The sequence below is a fragment of the Channa argus genome, chromosome 5, assembly GCF_033026475.1.
Source record: "Channa argus isolate prfri chromosome 5, Channa argus male v1.0, whole genome shotgun sequence".
Lineage (NCBI taxonomy): Eukaryota > Metazoa > Chordata > Actinopteri > Anabantiformes > Channidae > Channa > Channa argus.
This window is the reverse complement of record NC_090201.1, coordinates 7,689,627-7,713,355: the sequence shown is the minus strand read 5'-3', so window position 1 is coordinate 7,713,355 and position 23,729 is coordinate 7,689,627. Positions and strand designations below refer to the sequence as shown.

The 23,729-nt window shown below is 40.3% G+C and overlaps 3 protein-coding genes across 4 annotated transcripts in view; 2 read left to right on the top strand and 1 right to left on the bottom strand.

Annotated features, from left to right (window-relative positions):
- Positions 1-243: 243 nt before the first annotated feature.
- On the top strand, positions 244-2,885 carry chchd4a (coiled-coil-helix-coiled-coil-helix domain containing 4a). The gene is made up of 3 exons (XM_067504476.1): positions 244-430; positions 846-944; positions 1,281-2,885. The coding sequence occupies exons 1-3, from the start codon at positions 409-411 to the stop codon at positions 1,643-1,645; spliced, it is 486 nt and encodes a 161-aa protein (XP_067360577.1). The 5' UTR covers positions 244-408; the 3' UTR covers positions 1,646-2,885.
- A 143-nt stretch (positions 2,886-3,028) lies between these two features.
- On the bottom strand, positions 3,029-9,192 carry si:dkey-202e22.2 (netrin-4). 2 transcript variants are annotated; one of them, XM_067504474.1, is made up of 11 exons: positions 8,132-9,192; positions 7,397-7,604; positions 7,114-7,294; positions 6,688-7,008; positions 6,374-6,500; positions 5,901-6,089; positions 5,472-5,688; positions 4,939-5,066; positions 4,645-4,713; positions 4,329-4,499; positions 3,029-4,126 (listed from the first exon to the last, which is right to left on the bottom strand). In XM_067504474.1, exons 1-11 carry the CDS (start codon positions 8,220-8,222, stop codon positions 3,990-3,992), a joined length of 1,839 nt encoding a protein of 612 aa, XP_067360575.1. In that variant the 5' UTR covers positions 8,223-9,192; the 3' UTR covers positions 3,029-3,989. The 2 variants fall into 2 exon arrangements, with proteins under 2 accessions (XP_067360575.1, XP_067360574.1); XM_067504473.1 differs by having other exon boundaries at positions 7,114-7,604; positions 8,132-9,191.
- Positions 9,193-16,362: 7,170 nt separating this feature from the next.
- dnah1 (dynein, axonemal, heavy chain 1) overlaps positions 16,363-23,729 on the top strand; it is a 30,035-nt gene continuing 22,668 nt past the window's right edge. Inside the window, exons 1-20 of the mRNA XM_067504230.1 lie at positions 16,363-16,411; positions 16,590-16,764; positions 17,794-17,938; positions 18,050-18,182; positions 18,283-18,414; positions 18,539-18,794; positions 18,935-19,092; positions 19,188-19,399; positions 19,678-19,976; positions 20,119-20,269; positions 20,491-20,684; positions 20,799-21,024; positions 21,216-21,335; positions 21,426-21,508; positions 21,646-21,787; positions 22,048-22,203; positions 22,365-22,563; positions 22,666-22,919; positions 23,172-23,384; positions 23,483-23,647. Coding sequence (XP_067360331.1) covers positions 16,610-16,764; positions 17,794-17,938; positions 18,050-18,182; positions 18,283-18,414; positions 18,539-18,794; positions 18,935-19,092; positions 19,188-19,399; positions 19,678-19,976; positions 20,119-20,269; positions 20,491-20,684; positions 20,799-21,024; positions 21,216-21,335; positions 21,426-21,508; positions 21,646-21,787; positions 22,048-22,203; positions 22,365-22,563; positions 22,666-22,919; positions 23,172-23,384; positions 23,483-23,647 — 3,393 coding nt within the window. The 5' untranslated portion in view covers positions 16,363-16,411; positions 16,590-16,609. The remainder of the gene's footprint in view (positions 16,412-16,589; positions 16,765-17,793; positions 17,939-18,049; positions 18,183-18,282; positions 18,415-18,538; positions 18,795-18,934; positions 19,093-19,187; positions 19,400-19,677; positions 19,977-20,118; positions 20,270-20,490; positions 20,685-20,798; positions 21,025-21,215; positions 21,336-21,425; positions 21,509-21,645; positions 21,788-22,047; positions 22,204-22,364; positions 22,564-22,665; positions 22,920-23,171; positions 23,385-23,482; positions 23,648-23,729) is intronic.

Below are 23,729 nucleotides of genomic sequence, written 5' to 3'. Positions count from 1 at the left end.
ATGTATTACTTCATAAGCACAATATTAAGACAATAATTGAACTGTAAATGTGTAGTAATTTTACATTTTCAATGCTGTATCAGTTTTTCATATTTATTTATATAGTTTATATATACATTTATTAAATTATTATTATTAAATTTATTTATTTCGTATAGTTTATGAACAGTCAATATTTGTGCTTTTTTTTTAAGGAAACCGCAACATGAACAGTTTATAATATTATAAATGCATTTTTTTTAAGCTAGCGTGACGTCATTATTGTGCGCCCACACTTGGGACAGGTCACAGGGAACAGGCTGTTGGACGCCGGGTGGTTTGTCAAATGAACTCCTCTCGGTTGAATAATTGTCACACTGGTCATATTTGTTTTACAGACGACGAGGCTCGACGCAAACACAGGGAGACATGTCGTACTGCAAAGAAGAGGGTAATTTTGCTCTTTTTGTATTTATCTTTAGTCCATAGCACAGCAATGTCATCGTGCCAGCCACCATGCTAGGGTAACTCTGTAGGTAAGGTGATTACAGTAGGTTAGCTAACTTGCTAACTGCGAGCGAATTTAGGGCTCTCAACTTAGGGCGATGTGGGGTTTTACATAACTACTGCAATAATTTAAGATCTAAGCTAAATGATACGTTTTGTAGAACTGACAAAGGGCAGAGAATATGAACAAGTTAAAATGAATGGGGACGTGCGTCGTCGGGGATAATTTACTTGTAGACAATATTTTGTAGTTGTCCTGTAAATGGAAAACATACAGATTAGGCGAACATGTCACACAGGACCAGATTTAATTACAGACGAATTTCGTGTAATCCTTTGTTTGTTTTGTTCTTCATAAGGTAAAGATCGCATCATCTTTGTGACCAAGGAAGACCACGAGACACCCAGCAACGCTGAGCTGGTCGCAGATGACCCTGATGATCCTTATGAAGAGCAGGGTTAGTCAGTCAATTATATGCTATTTTATATATTTCTCATCAAATTTAAAAAATATTCTCTATGTATCTCAAGCCCAGTTTCTTTGTGCCACAGAACTCCATTGTTTATTCAGTGCACTGAATGCACACAGGTTTATTTGGAATCAGTTTCATGAAGACTGTCAAACAGCTGTAAATGCTACATTTAAAATAGGCCCCCAAAAATTCGGTATTTAATTCTATTAGTTGACTTTATTTTAGTGTGGGGTTGCATGACAGTAACAAAGTATTGAATATCACCATCCTTTTTGTATTAGACATGCTAACATACTAGTGTTTGATTTCCTGTTTCTTTAGGCTTGATCCTGCCAAATGGAGACATCAACTGGAACTGCCCTTGCCTGGGCGGCATGGCCAGCGGACCTTGTGGTTCTCAGTTCAAAGAGGCCTTTTCCTGCTTCCACTACAGTAAGGAAGAGGTGAAGGGGTCCGAGTGCATTGACCACTTCCGTAACATGCAAGAGTGCATGCAGAGGTACCCTGAGCTGTATCCCCAGGAGGAAGATAAAGAAAGATCTTCCCAAGCAGAGTCCAATACGGGTTCTGCCTCTGCTGCCCTGACTGAGGGCTCTGCCTTATCTCCTGAGAGTGACTCTACCCCAGCCACTTCAAATGTCTCATCTGACAGTGCATCCCCTACAGAGAGCCAGACCGCCAGCTAAGGCCTGTTACATGTCACCCACAGGCTCTTGTTCTCTGCGTGCAACACTGCCCAGCATAAATGACTCCAGGAGCCCTGATTGGATCCTTCTGCTGTTTATCTTTATGCAGCAGCTTTATGGTGTGTCCACACACATGGATACTGGAGTAGTTTGCAGTATCTGATCTTTGTTGAATCTGTATTTCAGTTGTGTTTCAACTGGATAGCTGTTTTTGACATCTTATTTAAAGTTTTAAAAAAACCTCACATAGTTGACTAGTAAACTCCAATCAAGATGATCACTTTTGGCTTGCACCTTGCTCACATTGCGTCCGAGGATATTAGTATATAGTTGGCCCTAACTCAAGTTTCCCCTGTAGTCTTGCTGAGTGCCTTTCAGTCTGTCAAGCTCAAAGCAGCATGTAGAGATTTGAGGCATGGTCTCATTCACAGTGAACAGCAGCTGCTATTGTCAAGCTTTTCGAATCTGTATGTGTGAATGACCAGTTGGACTGACACAGCTTAGACACTCATGGACAGTATTGTCAAGGGCCATGAGAGGAAGCCTTTGGGTATAAATGTAGCGCACTTACGAAAGGCTAGGCTGCTTTTTGTGTTGAGCACTCACAAAATATTAAAAGATATGACTTGAACACAACGGGAATAGCTGTTGGCTGCAGGAACATTAGCTGAAAGACTTGTTTATTATGCAATAGCAAAATATATTTGCTGTGTGTCAAATCAGAAGAGCAGTTCTTTGTCTTTTTGATATGACTGGTTAGCACTGATCACTTATTACTAAAAGCTAAATTTGACAGCAAGCTAAGCTGTAGTCATTTATTTTTTAAGCAATGTTGTTCTTAGGAATTTACCTCAACTCAAGACAGTTTTTAATCTTAACAGCTGAAATTCTTTCAGAGACCAAAACACAGATAACTGCTTCTCTCGCAGTGGACATTACAATTATGTTAACACAAGTGTTTTTAACTGTTTGACATCTTGAAGAAACTTCATTTGTTACCCACTTCTGTGCCACATAAACAACAGTCATCACATTTGTTAGTTAACAATGTGTTGGGCCCAAAGACCAAAGTGGTATGTCAAGTTTAACTGTTGTATCAATGTTTTTGTTGGGTCAGTAGTGTATTGAGTCTCCAGTTGGATGCTGTGGTCACCATTCAGTGTCGTCAGGCCTTAAAGTTAATGTTATATTTTTTTTCCAAAAAAAAAAAAAATCCAAATTAAAATGATTGTCAGACAATTTCAACTTTCATTTTTCTTTTGTTCATCTAATGACTTAAGAATGACATCCTCTGATGTCAACAATTCTTCTCTTCACATGTCAGGAATCAGATGAGTATAGCGATAGCCTAGAACAAAGCCACACATGCTGTGAGTCATGCAATGGATACTTAATACAATATACTATGTGTATATATAGACAAAACAATAAGGGGCCGCAGGCCACTTGTTCGAATCCCACCTCACCAAGGTGTGGCCCCGCCCAGCCACTAAGGGCTCCCTTGGTGGTGATCCCGAGCTCGGATAAAATGGGAGGGTTGCAGCTGAAAGGGCATCTGTCAAAAAAAATACTTATGCCAAATCAATGTGCGGAACACGTTCCGCTGCACAAGCTGAAAGCTTTGATCTATAAAGAACGAATATTTTACTTATCCCACTGCCTTTGTATTAGTACTGTTAGTTTCATATTTTATTAAATCTGATTCCCTGAATAGGTCCATCCATTCATTATCTTAACTGCTTATCCTATTATAGGTAGCAGGGGAGCTGAAGCCTATCCCAGCTATCATTTGAGGCAGAGGACACCCTGGACATGTCACCAGTCTATCTCTATGTGGGACTGTCCACATAGAGAGCTATACACATTCACGCCTATGGGCAATTAACCTAAATGTCTGTCTTTGGAGAGTGGGATGAAACATACTGCACAGGCACAGAGCAACACACAAACACAACAGAGAGGGGCCACATGTGAATTTGAACCGGTGACCTAGCTGCTAGGCAGCAGCTCCCTGTATAGGTTTAGCTTCACAAGACTAATCTTATTTCTAACATGGCATCAAGAACTATGAATACTGTAGATCATGCACCAACAGACCATTCATGTCCAACCTGAGGAAAGTTTAAAAAACAAGTTGCAACTAAGGTAAACAATGAACAAAATAAACATTTTATGCAAAGAAAGTCTTGAGTGGGGAACATTATAGAGGTATTCAGACTGAGCTACAGTATCCATGAGTTTTACTTTCAATGACACAGCGTTTTGTCCAGTTAATTTCCGTCCCTCTTCTCAATTGTTGGCTGACTTGTGAGCATCCGTGTGAAACTGATTAAAGTTATAAGGTTCATGGACATCCATTCCTCAGGCCATCTGATATAAGCAGACCCAGTCTGGCTGTCCAGGGGACCACTATGCTCTGCAGAGTGACAAGCAGACGGCCTGTTCCAGGCTCTTCTGGGCCTGCCAGCAGGTACTCCACACCTGGTTAAAAAATGTAAGATGTTTTACCCTGTTTCAGTGTAATAGTCATTTTCTTACTTTATATTTTTGTTATGTTGCCCTACGCTTATAAAACACTAAAAAACTACATACAGTAAATCATGTTTGGCCTCCTGATATACTGATCAATACTACTGAGCTCCATGTACAGTACCAACAGTGTCACATTTTGAATCTATTTTACCTGGGTTTAATATGGGGCAGGTGCAACCACGGCTGGTCCAGGACAGAGGATAGATGCTAACAGTCCCCAGGTACAGTGCCACCAAGCCTGATCGAAGAACTTTGCGCACTTTGACCTCCACTTCTGCATGGCTGCCTTTGTCGTGAGCAGATAGCACACTGGCCTTGATCACTGTCATGAGCCACACAGACAGGTCAACCCAAAGTTAGCAAAGGCTGAGAAGGTTTTTTTTTGAGCAACACTTATCAAAAATCAAGATCAAAATTCATACATTTTTTTGGACAAATGAAAAATTATCATTTCCTCCACTTCGTACCATAATCATGGTTGTTGTTACAGAGGTCAGACACACTCCTCAGCCTTCTCTCCTTACAGCTGCATTTTCCTGTGGAAACAAGTTGAGATATGCTCTGATCTCTTCTCTGTTTCAATGACGGAAGCAAATTCATTGTATATGATAGCAGACTTGGCCAATCAATCTGATTCTGATTCTGTTTGTCTCCTTATACTGTCTAAAAGTCATAACTGTACCATTTTCAATTTTGCAATGCAAAGTTGTGAGTATAAAGTAAGTTGCACAATGTAAGTGTATAGGCTGTTAAACACTCACTTGTGTAATGCAGAGCGGAGACAGAAAGTTCTTTTGACCACTGTAGTTTCTCTTTAACTGGGAAAATATGATCCAAACCTGGTACTTTTCCACCAATGGGCACATTGAACACCTGATTATTTCCATAGCTGCAAAGGTAGAATAGAGCATAGAGTATAACAACAGTCATTATTACCTGCTACTTTTTTCAGTTACATTTGGGGGGGGGGGCTGGTGGCTCAGTGGTAGAGCATTGGGTTGCGATGCAGAAGCCAGCAGTTTCAAATCTCACCCCACCAGGTGTGGCCCCACCGAGCCACAAAGGGCAACCTTGGTGCCACTCCCAAGCCCAGACAAAAGAAAAAATGGGAGGGTTGCGGCAGGAAGGGCATCCGGCGTAAAACCACATGCCAAATTAACGTGCGGAACAGGTTCCGCTGTGGCAGCCCCTGAAGGGACAAGCCAAAAGACAATGGTCTTGACTTTTTTTAGTTACATTTAGCCCCGTTAGTGTGTGGTAACAACAGCTCACCACAGATTAAGCTAATAACTACCTGTTCAGACACTGCCCCGTGGTTGGGTCACAATTGTGTGGACAGGCACATGGTTTGCAGCCTTCCTCTCCAAAGCCCCAGTAAGCAGACAGGCAGTGACTGCAGCTTGTGCCACCCACACCTGATTTGCATCGGCACTGGCCACTTCTAGGATGGCACCAAGGACCATCATCTCCAGAATGTGGTGACAAGGAGCCTTGTGGATCACACCAGCAGCCTGAGAAACACAATAACAGAAACATTTAGATTTTGTTTTTCTTCTATATGCCAGCAGATGGTGCTCTGAGAGGTTTGGGGGTCTTTTCCAGATCATTCCCAAACATGGATTTAATCCACTTACAATAATAATACAATAACAACAGTCATGCAACCTTGTTTAATATGCTTTCAGAGTAAGTGATCCTCCTCCTTGTTTTGTGTTTATCTTACGTGTGCAGGCATGAGGGGAATTCAGGGGCAGTGATGGGTGGCGGTGGTAGCCGTAGCGACAACGCTGGCACTTTCGTCCAACAGTATTGTGTTTGCAGTCATCACAAACTCCCCCGCTGGTACCACCCGAGGAAAGCCATGCTCGCTGGGAGAAGTGACAGCTAGTTGCATGACCATGACACTGACACTCTGATGTCACAGAGGTGTGTGATGTCATAGCAGTCAGAGAAGCGAGAGAGACAAAGTGAGAACATCAGAAGATGAGGGAGTGAGGTATTGTACATTTTTGAATGAGTGTAGTGGATGCTCTTGTCTAAATGATTTGCACTGTGGGATAACACTGAGAAAGCAGAATCCAAAGTTCTGCTATTCACACTGGATCCTTATTTCTTCTTTAGCCTTTTCTTTGACAAGATGAAAACCCACAGGCGTACAGATGCAACAGTCGTACAGTCCTGTTGGTGGTCACTCACTCTGACATGGATTCGGCAGCCCGCTTCTGCCATTGCCAGGTCTCCAGGGACGATCATTGTAGAGTGGAGCACACTTCTCACAGTGATGCCCTGCTGTGTGGTGAGTACACAAACACCTTCCAGACACCTGGAAGACACATCAGGGGTCGCTTGGTTTACTTCACTTACACTGACAGATGTTACAGACACCTTCTGTCTAGAGGCGTCTATAAAATTGATCAAAACAGGTGTAAATAGTAAATGAAGTTTTTTAAAGCTCTTTACCTGCTGACTTTGACATGTAACAGCCTGACGCAACACAAAAACCCACTTACCATATTGCTGTACTTTCTTTTCTCTTGGCTGCTGTTGTGAGGCACACAGTACTCTGCATGTCCATGACACAAGCAGGTCCCTCTGACCAGTAAAGTATAAATAGCATATGGTGCTAAGCCTGAGTTTTCTACAGTGAATGTTGAGGTCGGAATTGAGTCTGAGGGTTGTATCCCTTCTGCAGGGGGGATTGGAGATGCTCGACAGATCTGAGCTTTTAGCAGTCTGATTCGGAGGTTAGTCAGGATGAGGCGAGCTAGGATCTCTGGACTGTAAGGGTCCAGTGTACCAGCAGTGCTTGGTTCCAGTGTCCGTAATATTACCTGGAAGGAGAAACAAGAGAACTGATCAGCACTGAACCAAAACCTGTGGATCTGTGTCAATCTGCTACAAGATACAGCATTACCACTTCCTGCATATTGTCTTACCTCCCCACCACTGCAGGGTGTAGCACCTGTGTACCGAGATGTACATAAAGAACCTGGTTTAGTAAGATCATCAGGCAAACCAAACTCTGTGCTGCAGTTGTGTGCAAAGAGTTTGAGAGGCTCCCAGGTCGTCCCAAAGTCAGCTGAACGTTCGATGGCCATGGCAGCTGGCCGGGGCGACCTGAACAGTAAAATGACATGGGACAGACAGAACTTTGTTTCCAGGTCTAACCGGATCTCATCCTGCTCCTTCTGAATGGTGGTACCTGCACCTGATGCCCACCATGTATCTGGATGCAAGAAGGGGTCATCAGTCATGTGAGCAGGTGGGTGGGTGCCTCTAGGGCAGAGGTAAGGGACCACAGGAGAATAGGGACATGGGCTGTGGTGGTGGGAGCTGTTTCCACAGCAGCCTGAAAGAGTGTGTAGGGTCCTACCAGTAGCCAGATTTCCAATGGGTGGACTACAGGCATTCTCCTCACATCTGGAAACTGACAGGGGAGGAGATGGCGAGTCAGTGAAAGTCTGAACAGAGAGTGTTAAGTATTTTGATTGTGTGTGTTCAGATAAGCCTTTTGGGTTTATATCTTTTGATAAAAACAGCTTACACAGTAGAATAAACACAAAATCAAAGGTCTCTCTTCACGTTGTTTCCTATGAATATTTCATTAGCCTGACCATTGTGGGGCTGTGCTCTGTGACACAGAAACCTTTCCTTTTCCCACTGGAAGGGATTTAGACTCAGGTTACTTGTAATGATCAGACACCAGCAACTATCAAATTCATCCGCAACACGTATAACCTTTGCTTTACTTTTCAGCAGATACGTCTTCTGCAAATGAAGAACAGCATTACGTCATCTGGTTAATTTACATTTCACGTAGCTTAGTCACAATATCTGTCGGCTCACGTAACAACAATGTCTAAACACAATGGGAAAACGAGAAGACAAGTTTTGTCACAATGACGCAACTGATGAAGAGAAACAGCGTCAACAGTAACAGAGGATACGCCTCACCTGCTCCGCTCCGCGTCACGACCAACACCAGCCAACTGAGCGCCACCGCCATCTGATGTCCACCTTCCCCAAGTACACTGAACATTCTCATCCCCTTTTCTGTTCTTTTTACGACATAAAAGGTGCGACGAACGCTATCCAGCAGAAATTAGTCCCATTATGTTCAGCGCATCTGGCGATCAAGGTAATTTCTGTGCCCAGTAGTCTAAGCAATACACAATGCGTAAAAACCTAGGAATTTGTGTCCTGTGTCCTCCCAGGAATAATGCTGAAAACTCCTTAATGAACTTCAAAGAACCTTCGAAACTAGGGCATCTCTGACTGAAGTCTTCCAGGTGCATCCAAATAGAGATCCCGGGTTAGTGCAAGAATACAGTAAATGCTGCTCGTCGGACATAATGAAACGTTCATTTCCATTTCATGATTTCCCTCATCCATTCTGCACAATAAAAGATGGTCTTTTTGTGTTAATTATTAATGGCAATATTTCAATTTAATGCCCACTTAGCTCGAGAATTGCGTGTCCTGGGCAGATCTCTACGCGTTTACGCACAGGAGGGGAGTGTGCGCTCTATTTATTTGTGGTTACCCCCGCCCATACACATACACACCGAGGAGGATGCGGCATTAAAACAACAAAACAAAACTGTGGACTGAGATTAGAGACTGGATTTTCTTTTTCTTCACTCTGGAAAAATGCGATTCTGCCAGAGACCGTGTGCAGAGGAGGACAGACCAGGGACTGTATGCATTTAATGTGAAGAGCTAAACCAGGTCCCTTCACTAACCAGGGACCTTGTAACAGTTCGAGGAAATCAGTGTATCTCCTTCCACTGTAGCCTTTTTCAGATGCACTTATTCAAAATGACACGTCCTATTATCTAAACAAATAAATGAATACATCAATAAAAAACAATTCAGTCATTTATTATTTGATAAAGCATTTTCTCTCCAAAGGAACTGCATCACTTGGAATTTCATAGAAATGATTTGGACAAAAATAGGGCCACACACATGTAAGGAAACCTAAGTCCTTTGCTAAGCTTGATGTCTTTTGTATTTTTGGGTGTGTGTGTGTGTCACAACACACAACACAAGGCAGAGAGAGAGATAGAGAGAGTTGGAAGAATAAACAGTATCTCTCTTCAGTTTAATGGCTCAACTTCAAATACAGGGGGCTCAGAAAATTGGAATGGGCCCGCAGATTTGGATTGGTTGCCATAAAATGCCTTTACAAATTGTTTACAGACCTGTCTGTCAGCTTTTCCCTAGAGTAGAGAACAATTACAGAATTATATGTGAACTTCGTGGGCCAATAAAGACTATGATCTGTGTTATGTTTGTACTAAAAGAAATAATGATATGATGATGTTTTAGGAGCAGCAAACAGTGGATTAGTCCCATCATTTTGTCCCAGTTATCAGTCTTTATCCCTGTGAAATGCATTGATTTAAAAAAAAGTCTTGCTGCTAAAGTTTTCATCTGTACCACTCTATATACCACTCCATCTCTATGTTATACATTTGTATTTCTTTACCCCTCACTACTCTTCACTATGTCCCCCTGCTAGTGACTGGCAGCCCTCTGTGCAATAAAACCCTAGAGGTTCTCCTTCATCTTTACACGTTTCACATTTTCTTCATTTGCCTCATTCCTGTGGTGCAATATATGTTAATAATAGCTTTATTAGAGATTAAGATAATACCATTTATGTTCGACCAGCTGTTATCTGGTAAGGCTAGTGGCATACAGACATAATTTCTGTCTGATTCTGGCTCAGTGAGACACATGAAAATGAGATTGCCATTTTCTCCCAGGTTGCAGGTCGAGAGGGTCTGTGTGCATTTGTGTGTTTGAGGAAGGGTAATGGATAAAACAGTAATATCCTCAGTGTGGTCCAGCTGTGGTATTTCCTTCACTGACAAAATTCTAGAGGAAGTTCATACTGTATGCGACTGATTTGTGACAGTGCAACAAAGACTCCAACATTCTAGTTTCAGTAAATGAGGTTTGCAGAGGAGCCATAAAACATTTTAAGAGCAGTTGCAAGCATACTATGTTTGGTGGCTCATTTTAGCTTCAAAATTCGATTACATCGTAATTTAGGGTATTACTTGTGATATAGGAGTGTAAAGCCACCCACATCCATCTTGTTTAAAACATGAGCATATCAGAGAGGATAAACAACAGAGTCAGCAAAGTCACTGTGCAAAACATGTTGAATTAATTGCTCTGAGAGAAAATGCCCTCTCTCTCTTTTTTCTTCCAGTATCTTTCAGCAAGTACATTCTCTAATGCTCAGGCTGTATCTTCAGCAATGCCCCCAGATGTGTGAGGTCAAATACCAACCAGGAAAGGTCACAGGGGTCTACTACCTTTACCTTATGTCTGCGTCTCTAATTGCTTCTCTTTCTCTCATTTACTGAGCTTAATGGGGCCTGGGGATTTAGGGAGCCAGGTTCAGACAAAAAGGGAACCCCCCTTCCCTACCACTTTTATAATTCTCAGTGTTTATGGCTGCACATACATGCCAAGCACATGTGGTGTCACTACACACTTTTCCATCTCCCGCTATTGCTCCTTTGTGCCCAAATGTCACCTCACAAGTTTCTCTGGGGATTAAACTGGTTCTTTGCATGACTTTACTTTATATAAGCCTCTGGTTATGTGATCTTGTTGCTTTAAGTCCCACATTGGACAATATACACATTTGTTATGGCACTTTTGTTATGGAGACTGTAGCAAGACAGTACAAAGTGGTATGAGGTTATTCAGTAGCTGCAAGGGCAACTGGGAAACGCCAAGGGTTGTGGTGTGCTTGAGTTATGCAATAAGGTCAGAGTTAATTATCCAGTTGAATTTTTTAATTAAAATACTTTAAGGGATGAACTACTACTACATGGTACTGAAGTCTGACATGGACTGTAGATCCAGGAAATTCTAGCTTTGAAAGATTATGATCATACAAGAAAGCCTTCCTCAATACTTCACCCTGACAAACATTATTTGACATAGTCAGAAGTTAGGTCAAGGTTACAGGTCAACAAAGGTCTAAAGTTCATTTTCCAATAAAGGCAAAAGCTAGGTGATTTTTTAAGATGGTTTGAGTTGGTCTGATCATTCCCTATTGCTCTCTTTACTTATGATGTTCATTGTAATGATCCTTATGTCATGAAAGAGTATTTATAAAGTACAAATAGATAGTTTCGTGGTAGCTTGGTAATGTGAACATGTGCACATACACTTTGTGTACCTCTGTGCCAGTGTAGGTTTAAATTTCATGGTGCTTTGATCCAAGAAAACGAATGACACACATTAAGCTGTCAGACCAGAAACTAAAAGAGACCAGATGAAGCAGATGACAAATCAAGGCCTCTCTGCAAAGCTCTTAGGCACATAGCCAAACCAATAATGTGTGAAGGTTATGTCTGGATTTGTGGGGTTTGTTTATTGAAGTTTTGTCATATTGTATTGTACATGTACTTATATGTGACAGGAAACTATGTGGAACAGTTTTCATTTATGTATTCTTTATTAATTTTAAACAAGGAGTAATGTCAGGCATGTTAAAGAGTGACTCAAAGAGGCTTCAGTTGAGTGGTGATTACTTATTTATAGCTGAAAGTTCTGTTTAATATTGAAAAACAACTTTATTTCCAAACTACAAGCACACTTGCTAACACATACTGATTGCCCCCTCCCTTTGGCTGTGGCCTTGTCTCACTTCTTTATATATGTTTATGATGTCATCAACCAAGCTCATGATTTAATTTTGTTTTTCACCAACTCACTCACATAAACACACTGAGACACAGATGCATGGACAACGACACACACACACACACACACACACACACACACAGACAACTGCTTCATATCTTTTTCTTGACTTTCTACCTCATAAAAAAACCTCAATGCCTGTGAGTACGCAGAGTTGTTTACCTCATAAACACAGATTCCTTTTTTATTTTTCCATCTCAGATTTGGCTTACGTAACAGTTTACCTTAACTGTCTCAAAATATTATGGAAATTCAAAGAAAATCTAGTCTGACACATTAAAGTGTTTAAATTTAAATAGCTGTAAAAGGCACTCTTTAAAGATAAGCATCAGTTAAATATGGACATCCAGAAACAAGGTGATTGTGTTGTATGAATTGACAATTTAAGTTTAATCACTGAATATGTTTATGACCCATAGCATCTGACTTTGGTTCTCCTCCTAAAAGTCACGAGAAATGGAAGCAAATGAGAGAATAAATTAAATACAGCTGTCTGAGGTCCCAGGCCACAGGTCCGGGTGTCCATTCTCTCTCAGATCTGGCCACTTTGCTGCTTTGAAGCCTTCCTTAACTCATTAAACCTCATTAAATCTTTATGGGCATGCCTTGAGTCCACCTGTAAATCACCCAAACTAGGGCAGCCACTGCAATCTATAATGTGGGCAAGTGTCTCAGTTAAACTATGGTAGCTCATTTGACCAGGCAAAGTCAAAAATCCATTCTGAATGAAGACAAATGTATACTGTAAATACTGAATATACATATGTTGCCAGTGTCTGCTTGTCTTTGTACAATGCAAAAAATTCACATCACAGCACTGATGCTAAGGTAAAGTTACATTTACTGGGCTCAGAGTGGTTCATCTAAGAACTGACACTACTGACATGTATTGACCACAGTGGTGTTGTCACTCAGATCAGATGTCTTTGTATATAGATTCTTTGAAAATATGCTGCAGCACTGATTGTTTTTCTGCATTTTCCCAACTTATTTGTCATAGTGCAACTAAATTATATGTCAATCTATTCTCAAGAAAGCTTGATGAGACTTTACCAGAATCTCTACAGCACGCCAATGTTTCCATTACTAGCTGACAGTGCTAAAGAAAAATCATGCTACAATTCAGGGGTGTGTTCACATTTGTGGTTAGATTCTGGGTTTCTGCAGGGGAAGGGAGGTATGCGGTAATATGTGTCATCACTAAGCCCTCCTGGCTTGCTCAACAATGTGACAATAAGAAGGAGCTAGCCAAGGTTTGATTGTATCAGCTGACATCTGGTCCTAAGGATGAGCTAAAGTTAGCAGCATATGCTGATGTCATTAGTGTAACATGGGAGTTACAAAGGCATAACCCCACAACTCCCAGTATTAGAGAGAGCCACTAAGAAAAGTAGATGAATAGTTTAAGGACTTTAGGAAAGATATGGACACATTGGAGTGATTATTGATGTTCTATAACAGTTGATGTTGAACCAGGTCTTTCATGTCAAAATTGAGTGCCACTGGACTGTTAACACAAGTAGTAAGACATGGCCCACTGGGATACAAAGAACAGCACAGGGTGGATCAAAGCTGTAACAAAACATAGGTTTAATCAATAATTGGGGTTTAATCATTTCCACTCACACAGCGCTGTGGGCAACATTTGTCCAATCAAGTCCTACCAGCAGAAGGGGGCTCCTGGCTCCAGAGATGGCTGCAGTAGTGCCAACCAAACGTTGTTCCGTGACTGTGTTTCTGGCCTCCACCTCATCAGAGACTTGTGGTTTTCTTTAGAACCTTTCTGCCCCAGATCTGTTTAATCAATCACATTAGGCATTTGTTAACAATTAATTAACTGCTGTGGTCAGGATAATTGGAGGCCACTCTGATGTCATGGCTCCAAGATGTGATGTGGGTAATTTAGATCCTTGGAGAAATCTTTTATTTAGTTTGGGCTTCCTTATTGGTGAGATCATTGATTTAAGACTAGGTTTCATTGTGGACAAGCCAGTGAAGTCAAAGTCCTCTTACTGTGCACTTCAATAAATCTATCTTGTGTAATGACCCAGTGCTGTACATAGTGTTATCCATAGCATCAGCACCACTGCCACAGGCAGGCACATAACCTCCTGTGCTCGATTGTTACACAGTCCGCTCCTCCACTTTCCACTAGCTTCTCAACCTTACATTGACCAATCTGCATGGAAACATGTGACACGTGAGCGTTCAGACATGAGTCTATTTGTTTGTGCTTCACTACACAATATCAGGCTGCTCTGATGGGTTTCAACTAAAGAGGAGAAGGGGCCGCAGTGAATGATGCTTGTGATCTATCATAGGAACAAAAGAGGTTTTGATGCCCTTGTGACCCAGGAGTGTGGGGACTGCAAGAGTCATTGGGGTTTCCCTTTAAAATATGGACACGTACAGGACAAGTACAGGAAAGTAAAATTCTATCCCTATTATTATCAACTTATCTTCACCCATAATCACATGGGGCGTGAGTTCTCTGGTGATTATTCACAATTTATGTTCAGTGAATTTTCCATTGTTTCATTCTACTTGGTTTTCTTACATTGTTTACTTTTTCTTCTATTACCAATGTTAAAAAATCTTTTACTTTAAGGCAAAATGTCAATACTGCAAAGTAAATCTCTATTCTGTAAGTGGTATTAACAGTAAATTGTAGCCTTTAAAAAAATCTAAAGTAGACTGAAGACCATTTGAGTGGACAGATATGAAATAAAAGTTCAAAATTTCGCTTTTCATTTGATTGGATTTACCCCTTGATGTGTTAAACAACTTAGAAAATAGTACTTTTTGTAGCAGATCACCTACATTTTATCTCTCCAAAAATTATTGAAACATTTGATTGACAGGTTTTTTTCATTACACAGGTGTGTCCTGTGAGATATATTTTCAAATAATAAATACTTCAATGCGGCTAATCTTGGATTTAGTCTTGTATTTTACCCGTGAAAACCATGTTTATTTTTAAAAAAGGATAAATCAACATGAAAACCATAGAGCTGTCTGTGGGAGAAAAGCAGAACTGATTATACCAAGATTAAAGTGATGGAAAGGCCAGTGTGTAGACAACGAAAGGATCTCTTGCATGAATCAAAGCATACTGTATGTTTTATGTTTTTATTAACTCTAGATCTTAAAAAAACCCTAAATAATTTGCATTTTTATACAATTCTTAAGTTGCTAAATAGTTCTTAAGTTGCTAACAATAGTTGCTAAACTATTTGGGATGCAGTCTTTCACAGTATTCATGAAAACCTGTGTCTATAGAATGCTCTTTTTATACCCTTTCCTAAAACTTGCATGGTGCCAATTAACTTAATTGGACATGGTTGTTTTTTTTCCTAGCGTTAAAACAATTTCCCATGGTATAGAATAATCTTAAAAATCATACTACGTTAACGCTACGTTGCTTTAAAACATTACAGTATGTTATAGCAGCTAGTCTACTGGTGTAGGCGCAATAACTAATATTTTGGACTTTTTTGTCATTTCCCTTCTTTTTTATCAATTTTCTGTATATTAAATAATAGTATTTCTTCTTTCAGCCTGTCAAAACAACTCCGTGTGTCCCTGCCAACAGGTATGGAGGAGTTGGCAATCTTCATCTCCATGGCAACCGTAACTGCGTGTGTATACTTTCGCCGTCAATACCGGTAGTTAAGTTGGAAACTGAGATTAATTTGTTTCTTTAGCCGGTGTTTTAGCAAAAGTTATGAACGGGATAGTTGAAAGAATTCGTACGGCTTGCAAATCAAACTAAGGTAGGGTACGTCAAGGTATATTGTTTCTTAATGAAAGCAGGAAATTCGGAGCAGCAATTTGGCGAACGCTAAAGTGAGTTAGCTGAAAGTAAGTTAGCATTAACATACGTTAACTGCAACGCTGGCCATCACATTGCTAGTTAGTAGTTAGTTTGTTAGCAGTAGTTTTATATAGCAACTGACCTTTTTTCACTTAGTCTGCCTTTTATTCGTAAGTTGTCGAATACTCCTTGGTCGACAAACAAAGGCTTTTCATACACATTTTCCACGTAGCTAAAGCATATTACCAGTACATACAAGAAGAGAAATAGGGAATCGAATAGTGAATTCAAGATGGGTAATTCAAATATAAATTATTTTTAGAAGATGGATGGAAAATATGTGCCTACTTTCGGGCTTCTGGTGCCACATCCCCCCAGCAAACCTCCAGAGCCCAAACCTCCAACTCGGAGTCACAGACTCCCTCCAATCAGAAAAAACTCTATGCATGAGCAGAGGGGCATCTACTCAGATATCATCACTACATTCAAGTTTCAGGTAAAAATAACTGAAGCCACTACATCTGACTCTTTTTTAATCAAGACCATACAATTCTGAGATTTTGTTATTTTCCTGACCTAAACCAAGAAACTGTTTTTTGATTTGTCTATTACTATGTGGCCTGAAACCCACCAGAGGTACCAGGGTCAATCTAAACTTGACTTCAGTGAGCATGGTATACCAAAAGGTGAGATACTGCATCACGGGACATTTTTAGGTACACAGGCATTTTATGTCATTATATCCGATATGCCAGAGTTTGTTCTTGCAGTAGCATATTATGCTCATCTCTATTCTGCATCCTATGCATTTTTAAGTTATATGCTATGTAAATCTTTGACATTTTACACTCTTTTTTTTACCAGTTACAACCTTCAAGACTACAATGGATCATTGCAAGCTTGTTGAAAAGTATAAACACGGACCTACCTCACAGCTATTACAGAATTCTTACTTCTCCCAGGGTGGAAATACACCCAAAGTTCAGATGCCTTACCAAACAAAGCCTGGCCAAATACCCCGCAAATTAGAGATTGAGAGGTATGTTGTTTGCTACTGTTACTGTTGGTGCATCATGCGTAAAAAAGAGAAAACTTTAATCAGTTATGTTGTCAGTTAGTTGCATTCATCATAGCAAATTCTAGGCTGCATACCAGACTCCTTGGTAACATGTGCGTGAGTTAGACACTGAGCTTTTAGTGTACAATACATATTTAGTGATTTTCTTCAAATGTAAATTAGGGGGTTCGTGGGATCCATGAATTGGTGTGCAACCCCATTGCAAAAAAAGTTGGGATAATGTGTAAAACATAACTATAAATAGAATGCAATGATTTACAAATCAAATCCATCCATATTTTATCTACAATAGAACATAAACAACATATCACATGTTGAAAGGCTGGAAAAGCAATAAAAAAGAAATGGAGGAGCATTTGACAACTAGGTTAATTGGCAACAGTTCAGTAACATGACTGTGAATAAAAAGAGCATTTCAGAGAGGCAGAGCCATGCAAACATGGGCAGAGGTTCTGTGTTTTAACAATTGTGGAACAATATCAGAAAAGTGTCCCTCAACGTAACATTGTGAAGACTTTGTGATCTTCAGGCCCCCAGGTGGCACTGCATCAGGCAACAGGCATGTTTCTCTACTGGACATCACTGTGGGCTCAGGAACACTTTCAGAAACCACTGTTTGTGAACACAGAATTAGTGCCAGTGGCGTAGGCAGCTTATACATTTGAAAATGCACCATCAATGCTGAAGACGACATTGAGGCTTAAGAGCAACATAAGAGCTCCCATCCAGACAACGTAACGTCTCTTTCAGGGAAGACCTTGCATGTTTCAGCAAGACAATGCTAAACCACATACTTCATCCCAATTCCGAATTAGCTAATATTTTCCATGAAATGGTAAATTGTCTCAGTTTCAACACCTGATATGTTAAATATGGGTTGATGAAATTTGTAAATCATTGCACTCTGTTTATATGTAGATTTTACGTTTACGTTTTTGTATTGCCTTTTGTCATTACTTATTCATATTGTATTATATTATTTTCCTGTAGGTGTCGAAGGGAATACTTACAGTTTGATTTTGAACAGCTACTGGCAGAAAAAGGAATAGACTCTAAAATTATAATGCCAAGACATCCAAGCAGTAGTGTGGAGCATGTGAACACATCAGACGTTTCGCCCTACCTTTCACTGGAGGTGAGTCTGCTTCAATCTTCTCTGTGGCAATTTGAATCCCTATTACTGTTACATCCCAGAATTTGGGGATAAGCGTTTTCCATATTTAGCTTCCCTGTGTTTGTCACTTAGATATTTGACAATGAGGAATATGACTGTCGGACTCCAGAAGACTGGCTTGCCTTGGGCAATACTGAGGGATTAACTGAGCGAAAACCTATTCCTGCAAAAGCCCTGCTGCCTACAGATGACAATATTCCCTCTGGTAAAATTAGGAAGAAAGGATTTTTGTACAGTAGCCAGAGATAGACATGCATAACTTCCGTTTGATGTTTACTCCATACTCTCTTCTCTTTCTTTTGAAGAGGACACCGGAAGCTTTTGCATGGAGTACAGCTGGCATTTAGTTGGAGTTCTTGATTATAGTAAAGTGAAATGCCAGTACCTAGTACAGAAGGTTCCCTTAAGCAGTAAAGATGAAAACAGCAAATCACCCGGTTGGTTTTTAAGTTACGGCACTATAATAGCAGCACACTATTGTCCCAAAATATCAATTTGTCTCCGTTGCCCTCTGTTTGTTGTGTTGAGTATGTCTGCCTTCTGTCTTTTACTGCTGCATAGGAGTCAGCCCCTTGGTAGCAGGCACCAAGTACTGGGTGCCCAGGATCAGATTGTTATTCATTGCTGAGGACCCACGTATCTTTGTTGAAAGAATCCAGTTTGCTCTGAAGTGGAGGGAGAACACAGAGGCTCTGCTCCTCTACCACCTGTCTGTGGATTGCATGCCTATCTGGAGTGGAACACCATCTCTTGATACCGAGAGTCTCCATCGTATGAAGAAATATGCCCTTTCAACACCTGGCCTTAGGTTAAAAATGTATGTCAGTCATATTCCTGGTGGCAATTTCTCCTTATAGAGTATACACCGTCACATAATGGGTTTCACTGAATTCAAATGTTAACTAAATAAAAAATGAATATTATTATTGAAGTGAAAAGTGAATATTATTTTTGCAGTGTTGAGAACCGTATAAGAGACCTGGAGAAGGAGGTCAAGCTGGAATACTACCGTACTATGAACCGCATGAGCTTTAACAAAGTAGTGATGAACCACCCAGCTGAGTTTTCACATATCATCCTGCCAAAGAAAGAGCCTGAGTATGTACCACACAAAGGTGAGTCAGTTGGTCCAGTATACATGTTTAACTGATTGTATTCAAGTAAAAATATTTCATCTGATAATCTAATTAATCAACTGGTTTATCTACAGGGTGTGTTCCAGTCCCTCAATTTGCCAGTAAGAAGAAGCAAGCGGCATTTGCATTCCACTCGTTGCTGACAAAACCAGAGGTGATCTGTGTATTATCTGAAGTATGGTCTGAGTGCAGCAACGTAGCAAACATGAGACTGTTCAATGTCACCTTAATTAAACCACTTCGACTGGATGAGTTTGAAGTCACCCAGTCTCAATTGCATTCGCAGGTATTGTAACATCAATTCACTGTCTTTGCCTGCCAGTGCTGGGCTATGAAAGATGTTTTTCTTAAATCATAGTTTGCCAAAACAGTGTCCCTGGAATAATTGAAGCTTATTTACTTAGTACTAGGAAAAAGTGGCTGTGCAGATCCTGTTTATTTTAATTCAACATAGGTACATTTTGCTTCAGATGTCAACTAAGAATTACCAGAGAAACACAGCATTCAGACATAAAATACACCTGGACTTATAATTAACCAATAAATCTTTTCTTCCCTCCTCAGATAAGCGTGTTTCTGCGGGAGTCATGGAGGGTTACTCTAAGCAACAGCATCCGTTCCAATCTGGGAAGTATTGGCTCGGGTTCATATAATGTGAATGAGTCTCAATGGGACATGTACAAGATTTCCAAGCTGTACAAACTGATGGGTGTAGTGCGCTTCAGAATGCAGGACTCTCTGCGCTATCTTGTGCAGGATTCACTAGTCAGCCTGACTTGCCTTGTGTTGGATGCCTGCCACAGTGTCCTGACATGTTCTAAGGACCTAGTCTGGGGGAACGACCTTATCACTAGCCCCTACAAGTAGGACATGAATATAAACATCTTGATATGTGTTTGTGCTTATATGCATCTTGTTTTTTTACTGATATGTATTATACATTTAATTTACTTTTGAACATTTTAAAATGAGTGTGTCAAAAGTTACTCTGTTTTCAATATCTAGGCCAAAGAAAAACCCTCTATTCCTGTTGGACTTGGTTCTAGACCAGACTGGGGTACATTTTAACACTCCACCGGAGAACTTTGAGAGATCTGTCATTAACTTATTTGATAAAAGCATTCTGGCCACGTATAATGTACAGCAACTTGAAAAGGTAAAGAAAAATTCTGTGAATCACACAGCTTTAAAGTACAATTCAAAATACAAGTCATTGATGATAATAACCACAAATGATTAATGATACTGGATGGATTTATTTAACAGCAATAAAAGTAAACATAAGACTATAGTTGAAGCATTTTAACAGAGCAAAGCTAAAGCTTTCACTGTAGTCTTCTATTGTGGATTTACCTATTCTTCTCTTGACCACGCCAGTTTGTCATGCAGAAGTTGTTTATTGGTGGAGATCATTTGCTGGAGTCAGTGAATTTGTGGGAACCAGAAGTAACTAAGCTGAGAGCGAAAGTCCAGAATGCTCTGGTACAAGCAGCCCTACCTCTCAGGGCTTATGCTACAGAATATGAGAAATTTCTAGAGCTACACAACTCGGACATAGAAACACTTCTCAGGTAGGATTGTGTTTAAAATGATTCAAATTGGTGTCAAATTTATGGTATATTAGGGATGTCTGGTTCCCTCTGAATGATTTCTTCTTTTTGTCATGTCTCTATTTTTGCACCTAGTTCCTTTGTACATGAAGAACAAACTTCCCAAGAAGTGAAGGCACAGGTGGAACATCAACTCCAAGAAAAGGAAAGGATCCAACACTCCTTACCAACCTCTATTGTTATTGGTCCCTTTATTGTGCGTGTTGAGGCTGTTCGTCTGGCTCTCTCTAACAAAAGAAAGGCTTTAGCCACTTCAATTCTGGACCGCCTGGCTCGCAAGCTGCGCAAGCAGGTTGAAGATGTAAGTAACTTTCTAAAATTTCATTAATAGTAAGTGTTTTCTTGACAAACCCTTTATATTATTTATTGTGTCATAGTCTTATGATCATTTTTTATTAATACAGTATCTAAATTTACTTCAGCTTAAATGACCTATCCCTGACTTATTAACTAGCACCATGAAATTTGGATGTTATTATTCTGTGTGTTTAGGCATGTGAAGAATGTAACAGCATAAGTAGAAAGCTAAATGAGAAGCCTAACAGCATCGAGGAACTGACTGAAAAGAGGGACTGGATGAAACAAATCCCAGAACAGCTCAAGAGTTATAAGGTGCAAACTGAAGGGATAAAGCAGATATTTCTGTCATACATATCATATGAAAGGTCAGTAGAACTTGCTCTGCTTATCTGTCCACAACAGGAATGCATTGGCAAGACCTTGGCAGACTACGAGGTGATAGAGGAATTTCACTACTGTCTTTCAGACGACGATGTTAATAAAAAGTAAGTGTAGAATTATCATGCAAATTTTTTGAAAACTACTTTAAAATTGGATTATGTGTCATGTGGGAGTGATTTGATGGGTTCATAGTGTGTAGCGTGAACAGAAGTAAGGGATTGTTTGCTTCTTATCTATGCAGGTGGAAAGCTATTGGGGGGCCTCAAAGGATAATTAGCCAGATGGAAACAGTAACCATTCAGCATGTGGAGGATGAAGAACGCTTCCAAAAGATCCTGCTTGTTGATAAGGACAGCTTTGAGGAGCATCTAGACTCTCTGAAGGTCAGCTGAGGCAATCAGGGCTTTTCCCAAAAGCCATGTACCAGATAAATTTGATATAATTTTAAATATCGAGAAATAATTATGTACTTAAAGATTTTTTTGGATGAGGCTTAAAATTTACCCCATTTGAGATTTGCATAATATCCTAGTTTTGCTGTTCTTTTGTAACGTGTGTCTTCAGCTTTCAAAATCTAAAATGATAGACTCAGCTTGGGATTTTGATCATTTGGTTCAGCCAATTAATATGTGCTGTTTTATAGATGCTAGTTGCTGGGTTTGCTGGTCATGCAGACATTCGTCATGTCCAAGAGATTGCCAGCGAGGTAAGGCGTACAACCAAACAACTTAAGGAGTGCCAGACCATGGCCCAAACCTACAACAATAGAGAACGTCTGTTTGGTATTCCAGTCACAAACGTAAGTGAATGAGAGTGTATCGAGATAAAAAAAAATGTATACACATTTTATCTTGTGTTTTTTCCTTTGCCATAAAACAATTATTGAATTTTGTTATTGAATAAAAATATACAGAACTTTGTTCATGCTTTTCTTGACACTGAAAGAAATGTTTGTTACAGTATGATTGTGTGCAAAGGCTGGTAAAGGACTTCCAGCCTTTTAAAGACCTGTGGACAACCACCTCTGACTGGATTCGTTGGCATGAGAGCTGGATGAATGACCCACTATCTTCCATTGATGCAGAGCAGCTTCAGCGCAATGTCACAGAAGCACATAAGACCATGCACAAATGTATTAAGCAATTCAAAGAAATTCCTGGTAAATCACACGTCTATTACCAATGAAACCTCTATAACTGTATATGTTAATGTGTCGTGACAGTTTTTTTATTGCTGCTCTTTTTATTCTACACTTTTCTAGACTGCCAGATGTTGGCAACACTAGTCCGCAATAAGATTGAGGATTTCCAACCTTACATCCCTCTTTTTGAGGGTCTGAGGAACCCAGGGATGAGGATGCGCCACTGGGAGATGCTCTCCGAACATATTCAAATGAAAGTCGTGCCCAAAGCCAACTTGACCTTTTCCCGCTGTCTGGAGCTTGGCCTACAGAATCATGTGAATGTCATTGCTCAAGTGGCTGAGGTGGCAGGGAAGGAGTACACTATTGAACAGGTAAGTATATTTTGTTCAGGGTTTTTGGATTTTTGATTCATGTATGGTGGAAGTTTTGACAGGATCTGGGTCAACTCCGCAATTAATAAAATGTAGTTAAAATATATTTTTTATTATAACCTTAAGAGGCTCTACACCAACAAGGGGCTTAGTAACTTAGTTTAAAGTAACTCCTCTTTGCTGCATAGTGTCAGTATGTGACTATCTTCATTAAAAGTGGTGACTTGTTTTTTTTCACACCTTTAAACCCAGGCCCTGGAAAAGATGGAAAATGAGTGGTTGACAGTAGTGTTTGATGTGCTACCCTACAAAGAGACGGGCACCTACATCTTGAAGAGCCCAGATGAAGTGTCCCAGTTGTTGGATGACCATATTGTCATGACACAGAGCATGTCATTCTCTCCCTTCAAGAAAGCCTTTGAGGAACGCATTGACACCTGGGAGAGCAAGCTCCGAATGACTCAAGTACACACACACACACACGGAATTCACAACAAAATCTTTTTCCATCTGTGCTTGAATGCATTGTCTTATGTTCTATTGCCCTCTTTTGGTGCACGTAGGATGTGGTGGAGGAGTGGTTAACATGCCAGCGCTCCTGGCTCTACCTCGAGCCCATCTTCAGCTCTGATGATATCAACCAGCAGCTGCCTGTGGAAGGAAAAAGATACAAGCAAGTGGAACAAACATGGAAGAGAGTCATGAAAAATGCCTTTAATAATCCGAAGGTCTGCATTGCCACATAAATTCTTATTAAGAGACTGACCTTAGAACTAAATGATAAGGATCCTTATGTGAAGTTTCTGTGTT